This window comes from Strigops habroptila, chromosome 12 (genome assembly GCF_004027225.2).
Source record: "Strigops habroptila isolate Jane chromosome 12, bStrHab1.2.pri, whole genome shotgun sequence".
Classification (NCBI taxonomy): Eukaryota; Metazoa; Chordata; class Aves; order Psittaciformes; family Psittacidae; genus Strigops; species Strigops habroptila.
The window spans coordinates 16,659,037-16,668,922 of NC_044288.2; the positions used below are offsets into that span (position 1 = coordinate 16,659,037).

At 45.9% G+C, this 9,886-nt stretch overlaps 2 protein-coding genes across 3 annotated transcripts in view; one reads left to right on the forward strand and one right to left on the reverse strand.

Moving 5' to 3' along the window:
• Nucleotides 1-4,997, reverse strand: part of SFXN1 (sideroflexin 1) — a 38,176-nt gene extending 33,179 nt beyond the window's left edge. The window contains exon 1 of one of the 2 annotated variants that reach the window (XM_030504915.1): nucleotides 4,528-4,997. The gene's annotated coding sequence lies outside the window, so the exon portion shown is untranslated. The remainder of the gene's footprint in view (nucleotides 1-4,527) is intronic. The other variant, XM_030504916.1, reaches the window with a different exon arrangement.
• Nucleotides 4,817-9,541, forward strand: DRD1 (dopamine receptor D1). The gene has a single exon (XM_030504912.1). The coding sequence runs from the start codon at nucleotides 6,410-6,412 to the stop codon at nucleotides 7,763-7,765; it is 1,356 nt and encodes a 451-aa protein (XP_030360772.1). The 5' UTR covers nucleotides 4,817-6,409; the 3' UTR covers nucleotides 7,766-9,541.
• Nucleotides 9,542-9,886: the final 345 nt, after the last annotated feature.

The following is a 9,886-nucleotide window of genomic DNA, read 5'->3' on the forward strand; positions in this document are numbered from 1 at the left end:
CTCTCATCTCAGCTATAATTTATTCGCATCATCCTCTGCAGTTTGGCTCTCTACCCACTCTAGAGGGAAGTGTTGGCAGGGCAGTAATCCCTCTCCTACTCCATATCTGTGGCAGATGGGAATCCCATTAAGAGAAGGGGGGAAGATTTTGTTTCCCTGCTTGAGCGATTTCCAGGGTTATTTAAGATCCAGTAATGTCCTTTGGTTTGATGGAGCAGTTTGAGATGCGAGAAGAAGGGTCACTCCAAGTGTTCATTGTGGAAAACTTTTCTGTCTCTGGTCCTGTGGGAGTTAGTGGCTGGAACTGGAAAAACCTCATTAAAAAATTCACTGCATAAACTCTGTTGGTTAAAGAACACAGTTCCTGGAAGCATCACACCGAGCTTAAATTACCCATGGCTCCTGTGAGGCAGGAAGCTGGGGGATCAGATGTGTGTTTCGATGACAGCTTCTGCTTGAATCCCTGGCCATGGGTTGGGTATTTCTCTTTCTGTCTTGCCTTCCACTTCTCTCCAAAAAGAGCCCATTTTGTTGTAAAATCTGGGGGGTTACAGCTGAAACCAGCCAGTTTTGCTCTGGGTTTGCACTGCAAGTGTGGAGGTGGATTACAGGTGAGGAAGGGAAAGCGGCACAGGGTATGAAGGGGCTTTGAGCAGGAGTGGGGATGGGAGTGGAGCACTGCTCCTTTCCCTTTATGAACAACCATATTATGGGTTTCCACCACTCCTAAAGCTTGTATGTGCAGAGCCCTGCAGACACGAGACTGCTTTCTGAGAGTGTGCTGCCTGATCTCCTGCAGAGCAGAAATCCTTGCTGCAGGCTTCCACTGTGGCCCAGGGATGGAGGTGGGCTCTCCTGGCTGGGACTGGGGCTGTTCTCCGACAGCAGAGAATCAATGTACCAGGGAGGGGAGATGCTGGAGGAGCAGCAATGCCTGGTCCTGCCTCATGAGTGCCTGGCAGCCAATGCATCAGCTCCAGATCCCGGGAACCAGTAGCACTGCCCAACAAATCCTTCCTATTTATATCCTCCTTTCATTACACTCTGTGTCCAGCTCTGCCTCTGCCTGAACTTGTTGCCTCACATGAGTTGTTTACATTCAGACTTTCATACATGGTGTTTCTGTTTGGGCTTTTTTGCTTTTCCCTGTCAGTGCTCAGACTTCTGCACGTACTTCTTCAATGACCCGATATCCAGGGGTGCTTTGTGCACTGGTTGCCACTAGAAGTAGTTCAGAAGTCAACATTCACAAGGGCACTGACGTGCTTTTTGAGATCAGCCCTACTGAATCCCCCAGAGCCTAAAGTCCAGCTGTGGATGGACATGCCTATCATCTACAGTCACAAAACCCCACCCACACTCAATACTGAATGGCCTTTTGTCAGTGTTTGGAGACTAGAAGTCATTTATCTCACTGATCCTTTTTCCCTGCTGGTTTATCTTTATCATTCAAAAATGAGCTTGAGATCCTTGGAGATGGTTCTATTTTAGCAGCAAAGTAATAGTTTTATTTGCTGCTACTCTTTGCTCTGTGCTTTTGTACTCACTACTGTGGTTTTCCCTGTGGAATGCCCAACATGATAATATCAATTTAACCAGTGTGCTTCACTGATCTTTAGGAGAGTTCAGAGCTGTTGTTCAATTTCCAGGAACCCTTGATTATTCTGAGAGCGTGAAAGTAAGGCCAAAGTTATCTTGGCTTATTAGTATAACCAGTTATTTAGAAACCTGACAGCTCTTTTAGACATTATTTCTGCTAACATGCCTCAGCTGATTTCACGTTTAATAAATCCCATGCATGCAGACTCAAAAAGTCATCCTGAGAGTGACACGAGTACAGTTTGTATCCACATACCGTAATATTATTGTGCAAATTAAGCTGCCTTTCTCCAGGTCTAGTATGTGTGCTGTTTTGTAGATTAAAGCATGTTTATCTTTGAATGCAAGATTTGGACTTTGTTCAACTCTTTGTCTTCCACTAGCTAATTACTGTTTGGATGAGGATCATTTGGATCAAGGTGCTACTGAGTATTTATATTTTTAAATCTTCACAGAGGCCAAATAGGACTTTCTCCAACCAGAGTCTCTCTCCTGGGAGCAGCAGGTGCCTCACAGGGCACAGAGACACAAAACCTTTCCTTTGGTGGGCATTGCTTTGATTCCAGCATCAGTCAGTAGCGATTGAAAAGCATTAAATAAAGTTAAGCAGCTGTTTTATGTGGGTACCCAGAGAAAATTAAACAAACTCTGTTCTTGTTTCTGAACCTCCAAGAAACACCTGCACCGTTGTTGCACCTACAGTTTTAGGCAAGTCCTGACCTGGACAAGAGCTGATCCTTGCACTGGCTGGAGGCGGGTTTGCCTGAGAGCAGCAAAACGAAAATTCACCCTTTGCTTTGTATACCTGGCCTCCAGAGCCGTGGCAATTGGCTGCCTCATCCCACCACTAAATTTACCTAAATCATCATAGCGGTTTAATGAATTTCACTTTTATTCCTCACCTGTGTATGACTATTAAGTCATGAAAGTTTTAAAAGCATACAAATGAGCTGAAGTGACAAATGAGCACAGCAGTGTGCCTTGCATGAAACACTGGTGTTTGAAACCTGTGCAGCTCTTGAGGGGCTTTGCTGCACCCATACGGCCTTGGTGGAGCTGGACCTCCTGGGCAGCCCTGAGCTGGCCACGCAGACTTAGAGATGAGGCAGGACAGAGGCGGTGACTGCTGAACCAGGTACTGGAATTGCCAAACTGATAAAGACCATGAGATTCTCATAGGCTGCTGTGAGTAGGAGGCTAGAAGGCTCTTTTTTTAATGTCAGATTCAAATCAGAATTTTAAACCCTCATTTACATGAGCAGCATTAGGGTCTTTGCTGAATTCAGCCTCTTCTCCACGAAATGCTACTCCCTACCAAAAATGAGCTGAAAAGAAGAGTTTGTTTGATGAGACGATAAGAAGATGATTGAGACCAGACCGCTCTCTTTGCAATGTGTACCTCGTTGTTTCTCTCCAGTATGCCTTGAAAATTGCGCTGTTTGTGTACTCTGGAGCTGTGATTTCTCCTGGAATAATCCAGAATGGCTGTGGTCGAAAGGGATTTTGGGGGAGCCTCTGGAAGTTGTTACAAATAAAATACGCTCAGTGACTTCTTACCCTGGTGTTTCCCCTCAGCCTCAGGTTTCTACCAAAAAACAGGAGTGTGCTACATTTTCATAAAGTAAGTACCACACAGTAAACCTCCCCTGTGTTGTGCCTGAGGAAGAACAGAAAGAAAGAAATAAATCTTGAAAATAGAAAAAGAAAACTCGCAGTAAGTTTCATTAGAGATCTCTATTATGAAACAGCTCAGGAATCATTTCCTTGTCTTTTTTTCCCCTCCTCTGGGAATGAATGATGGTTAAAGAACAGGATGATAAGAAAGGGGGAATGAGAACTTGCTGAGAAGCAGTTAAAAAGAAGAAGAAGAAAAAAAGAATGAGGGGGGAAAGGAAAACAAGTGTTAGTTAGCTAGTCAGGGTTAGCTTAGCACTGTGTCTGCTTTTAAGTGATACTATGAAAAATTACAGATGGCACAAAAGCTACTTCAGTAATGCCAAACCCCATGAAATTAATCTTGACAGCTTAGTTGTTCTTCTAGGAGGTTTTAAACCTCCCTATGATGTCTTTTATCTTCATTTTCCCATTTATTTTTTTCAGCAAGATTCCTGTGCAAGTGTAGCAACTTACAAATCAGCATGTTCATTTGTCCTTGCCTGTTGTGGCTGAGGTAAGAAAGAGAAAATTCTTTTGGGGAAGGAAGAGATTTGAGGCGTAACCTCCCTGGTTTTGGTGCTTACTAGAGAACCGGCAGGCTTTTTCCAAAGGAGAAAAGACCGTTGGAAAAAGTGTGGCAGGCTTTTGCGCGCAAGGACGGCGGTTTACTGAACCGTTTTCTCTGCAGACACAGAGCCAGCTGCCCCAAACTCCGCGTTGCCATTAAGGAGTGCCCAGAGCCAGCTTGTCCCTCCGCTGTCCCCTCGCCTCATCTGGAACAAGTTAGTCAGGACGCGGGTCCCCAGGCAGCCGCACGTGACTGTTCCCCCATTTCCTCCCCGCCTGCACGCCGGGACAGCGATGCCCTTCGCCGCTGTCACCAGCCCGGAATCTGGGGCTGCTCCGCCGATTGGCGCGGCGGGGCGCGGGGCGGCAGCCGCCCAGGAGAGGGAGCCCGGTGGCCGCGGCTGCGCCAGGAGCGGCGGGGGCGCGGGGGCTGCGCGGGGCTGCGCCAAGGCGGCGGAGGGGCGGCGCGGAGCGGCGCGGAATCCCGGCTGCAGCCCGCCGCCAGCCCGGCCCTCCCCGCCCCGCCGCGCCCGTGAGTACCGCCGCGCTCGCCGCCCCTTCCCCGCCGCGACGGGAGGGGTCCTTCCCCCCCCCCCCCTTCCTTTCTGAGGGTGCCCCGGGGTAGCGCAGCTCCCCGGGGGGTCGGGGAAGCCGCGTCCCGCCTCCTGAGCATCGCCCAGCCCGAAGTTAGGTGCCGGTACTTACTTTCCGCATCAATTGACTGAGCTCAGCCGGCTCGCAGCGCCCAGGCATCGCGGAGCACCGCGGGCGTCCCGGACCTCGGGACGGGAAAAAGTAATCCCGTTTGCCTTAAACTCCAGGACAGCCGCTCCGGGAGCCCGGCTGCGGCTCTCGCCCCGGCTGCTTGGCCGGTCGGGACGTTATTCCCCGGGAAGGTAGAAAACCGGGGAGAGGCTGCCCAGAAGAAGCTGCGCCCGAATGAAGATGTTAGAGGAGGCGAAGGGGCGTTGCTTTATCCCGCTGCGCCCCTCCATGTCTGTCTTTCCCTTGTCTTAATCCCTTAGGAAGGACACGCCGGGCGGACAGACCTTTCCTGGAGGGGCAATGCTGCCGAGCCCTGCCCCGGGCAGGAGGAAGCCTTTGCCGTCGGACCCCCCCGGCCCCGGGGATGCGCGGCCCGGGGCGGGCTGCGGGAGAGCGTGAGGAGCTGCCCCCGCCTGCGCCTTGCTGAGACCTAAAAAGCATGATAAAAACCGGACCCGATCCCTGGAGCACAGCCCCGCGGAGCAGGAGATGGGATTATTCCGGGACAGTTGTGGAGAGCTATAACCGGGCAGTGGAGTGTTAAAGCGACTTGTCCCCCCCTCGAAGACGAGCCCTCAGCCCGCGCCGTGGCAGAGGAGAGGTGACTCGAGTCCTCTCGCTCTTCCTTCTCCTTCCACTGAACGACAGAGGAAAGAACTGGTACTCGGCTCAGGCCAGCGTTCGGAATACCGTGCCTTTTGCCTGGAATGATTTGCCCCGACGTGCCACTTCGACGGGATGTACAAAGTGCGACTGGGACTGATCCGGACAAAAAGTTTGCAGAGTGATGGGCAGGGGCTGAGGGGTGGAGGCGGCTGGGCACACGCCGGTGGGGTCCGTCACGCATGGTGCAGCAACACAGACCTGCTGCTCTCCTGAAAACTAACTCCTCATGGTCCAGCTCCGCTGGCTCCTGATTTTACTTCTATCCTGTCAAATTGCACTTTCAGGGACCCCCCCCTCCCCACATGCACCTGATGCAATGCAGTGCTACTGTGTTGGTTTTGTATATAAGATTTGCTATGCAATTCCAAAACTAAAAGAGGAGGAGAGATGGCCCTGCACCCCAGAGCAAACAGAGAATCAGAGGTGAAAGGTAGGAGCCAGCATTTCTCATTTAAATAAAACTAAACAACCTGAGCTACTGCTTACTGAAAACCTTTAAAACACACCTCCTGTTTATTTATTTTCTTTGCCTCGGAAGTGTAAAACAGTTTGAAACAAAGTGAAGATTCGCTTTCTGACCTGCCCAGAAACAGGGAACTGATGCATTTTGTTACAGGAGTGTACCAGGAGGAAGGATGGAGTGTTTCATCAGTGAGACATTTAGGAAACTAGAGAAAAAGCAGCTCATATAATACGCTTCAGTAAGTATGAAGGGCTAGTGCAGTGGACACTGGAAACACTCGATCAATAGCCTATTTTCGTGGGAATATATGCAAGCATGGAAAAGTGATTGCTTTCCTCTGTGTGTGGTGTATTTGCAGAGGACAGCAGCAGAACATTTGCAGGTGAGCTGTCTGAAGTAGGCTGCTTCATGCTGGGGTGGTGCAGTGTGTTTCTGAAGGGATTGCTTAAAAAAACCTGTCTGTAAGGTGGACTGTATTTGTGCATTTTGAATTCCTGCTCATAGAGATTTCAGTGTTGTTCAGGGTGACTCACAGGGGGTGCAGTCCATCTGTGGGCGAAGGGACAGTAAAAAAGGACCTTTGGTCTGTTTGTTGATGAGTAGTTAATGGACGTCTGATATCTCTGATCTCTGCAAGGAAAGGAGCTGATGTCGTCGTGAAAATCATGGTATAATTTTCCCTCAGGAGAAACTATGACTTGGAACAACACCACTATGGACGGGGAAGGGTTGCTGGTGGAAAGGGACTCTTCCTTTCGGATCCTCACGGGCTGCTTCCTCTCACTACTGATCCTCTCCACATTGCTGGGAAACACACTGGTGTGTGCAGCTGTCATTAGGTTTCGCCACCTCAGGTCCAAGGTGACCAACTTCTTTGTCATCTCCTTGGCCGTGTCAGATCTCTTAGTGGCAGTTTTGGTCATGCCTTGGAAAGCTGTGGCTGAGATTGCCGGTTTCTGGCCTTTTGGTTCATTTTGCAACATCTGGGTGGCCTTTGATATTATGTGCTCAACAGCCTCCATCTTAAATCTCTGCGTCATTAGTGTGGACAGATATTGGGCCATCTCCAGCCCATTTAGGTACGAGAGGAAAATGACCCCCAAGGCAGCCTTCATCCTGATCAGCGTGGCGTGGACTTTGTCCGTGTTGATTTCCTTCATCCCCGTGCAGCTGAACTGGCACAAGGCTACAACCACAAGTGTATTGGACCTAAATTCCAGCTTAGAAGATGTAGGCATGGACAACTGTGATTCTAGCCTAAACAGGATGTATGCCATCTCCTCTTCTCTAATTAGCTTCTATATACCTGTGGCCATCATGATAGTAACTTACACGAGGATATACCGGATTGCTCAGAAGCAAATACGGCGCATCTCAGCTTTGGAGAGAGCAGCAGTGCATGCCAAGAACTGCCATACCACGAGTGGCAACAGAAGCAGTATGGACTGCCATCAACCAGAGAGCAACTTCAAAATGTCCTTCAAGAGGGAAACGAAGGTTTTAAAGACTTTGTCAGTGATCATGGGGGTGTTTGTGTGCTGCTGGTTGCCGTTTTTTGTATTGAACTGCATGATTCCCTTCTGTGAGCCTACCGAACCATCCAAGGGAGCAGAAGCCTTCTGCATTAATTCCACCACCTTTGATGTTTTCATTTGGTTTGGATGGGCTAATTCTTCCCTCAACCCCATCATTTATGCCTTCAATGCTGATTTCCGCAAGGCATTTTCGACCCTGCTGGGATGCTACAGGCTCTGCCCTCTGTCCGGCAATGCTATAGAGACTGTTAGTATTAACAATAATGGAGCAGTTGTTTTTTCGAGCCAACATGAGCCCAAAGGGTCCAGCCCCAAAGAGTCTAATCTGGTTTATCTGATTCCACATGCAATTATTTGTCCGGAAGAAGAACCTCTCAAAAAGGAAGAAGAGGGTGAACTACCTAAGACCTTGGAGAAAATGTCTCCAGCACTGTCGGGTATCTTGGATTACGAAGCTGATGTTTCTTTGGAAAAGATCAATCCCATTACACAAAATGGGCAGCATAAAACCTGAATAGTAAGGTTTACTCAGCAAGACCCAATAGTGTATATTGTAATAATCTTGAAAAATCCCCCCAAAACCCCAAGATTTTTTGGTAAGAAACTAAGCTCTGGGGAGAAATACACATTTACACAAAGCCCAGAATTAATTTTCCTGGCATTCAAAGCAAATTTAACATTTTAAACAACAAACAGGAAAAAATACCGAAAATTGGTAGAGAAAGTATTAAACTGAACTGTTTGCACTAAGGAAAATATGCAAATTTAGATATAGTGCAGTGACAAAATATTTCTTCTCTACTCTGAGAAACCAATTTTTAGCTTAAAACGAGGCAAAAGATAAATGTTAAGTATTTAAAGATTAATGTTTACTAGAAGTTAAAAGATTGCTGTGTCTTGTGATAGTGGGTGTTAACAGGTCATAATTAAAGACTGAGGGATTGTAAAAGTAGGTAGATGCCTTCTTAAAATTATTTCTGAAATATAATTGAGCCTTATAATGAGAATGGTTATTTTTAAAGCTTTGGGAGGTAATATGTTGATACTGGTTTTATTTATTTATTGTTTTAAATTGATATTTTTCATATGTTATAACAGATCTAGCTTTATTTATGTTATTTAAGATGTCTAAATAATGGGATATTTTTGGAGTGTCATAACTGCATTTTGACCAGTCAACCAGTCAGCACTTTATTACAAGCTTTGATAGTCTGGAGGGCTGATGAGGGTTAATGAAGGAATGTTAAGAAGCTCAGCAAGAAATGAAGGAATCAACAAAACTGAGGCTGTGTTGGGTTCATTTGCTTGTGGGCTTTTTTTTTTTAAGTGGGATTTCTTTCAAGAGATAGGACCAGCGTTGACTGAATTGTGAATTCTTTTCCCTTATAGAAATAAAAAAAAAAATTGCTGCTATTTATTTTTTAAAAGTTTCAGTTACAAAGACTTTGCTAGAATGTCAAGTTTGTGGATCTGTAAATACCTTAAATATGACTACAACCTTAAGAAGAATTCAATTTGAGAAGAAAAGCTTCTTAGATAACAATTCTTAGTATATAATGTTTTGTATTTATGTAAGATAAACAGCTTTCTCAGACTTTTCTTATTTCAAGTCTTGGATATCTTTTCTGAACAAACACAATTGGTTATAATGGTAGTAAACATGCCCAAACCTCATTATCATCTGTATTTCTGCAGTACCACCGGAATCATGCTGTCTGTCTGCTACTGTATCAGAATTAAAAAGTGAGGTACCTAGTGCTTTACTTTGGATACTAGGAGGACATTACATTTTAGTAATTGCCATGTCAATAGTCCATTCAATAAGGATTAGTGCCTCATTACCATTTTGGATTAAGACATTTCTAAATACGGATGGAACTGCAGCCCCCACCTCAAACACGTCCTGTGAGCTCCAAAAAAGTTGCCAATGTTTAATTCAGAAAACCAGCTACTTTTCCATTGTCCTTCCTTGCTGCTTTCCCTTTGCAACGCCAAAAGCAGTCAGTGAACATTAGCAACAGGAACATTGAGTGTTAATATTCAGCAGCATTCAAAGAAAGCTATTTGTTTTCTGAATGGGAGAAAATACCCTTTGGAGCAACTTTTTCATAACATATATCAAAAAAATGTGTTGTCAGGAAAAGAGAACTGAGAGTAAAAAAAAATTAAACTCTAATGAACTATATACATCCTGCATCAGGTCTGTGTATTTATGTATTGTGAATGTTTTCATAATTTTATTGCCTGTATGCTGCTTTCATACATATAATAAAATTATTTTGTGAACAGAAGGTCAAATAAACCTATCTACATTGCATTTATTAAATACATGCCGGGTTTTGGCAGTGGTCTTGATCATGTTAAAGACAAGGATGGTTCCTCTTTTTCTGTTTGCCCTTATTTGGATCACACCCATGAGGCAGATGGGAATTTTTATTAGAAGCAGGAGAAAGTCCTCTCTACTGGGAGACCTCTGAGCCCTTGCTCTAAACTAGGATTTGAAAGCAGTCTGGAAACAACCACACTGTGCTTCAATGTGACTAGTTAAAACATGTAAATCTCAACCTACTGGTGACTCTTAGTTCAGTGATTTTTTTGCCTTGGTGTAGCAGAGTAGTTAACTTGGTTTATAACA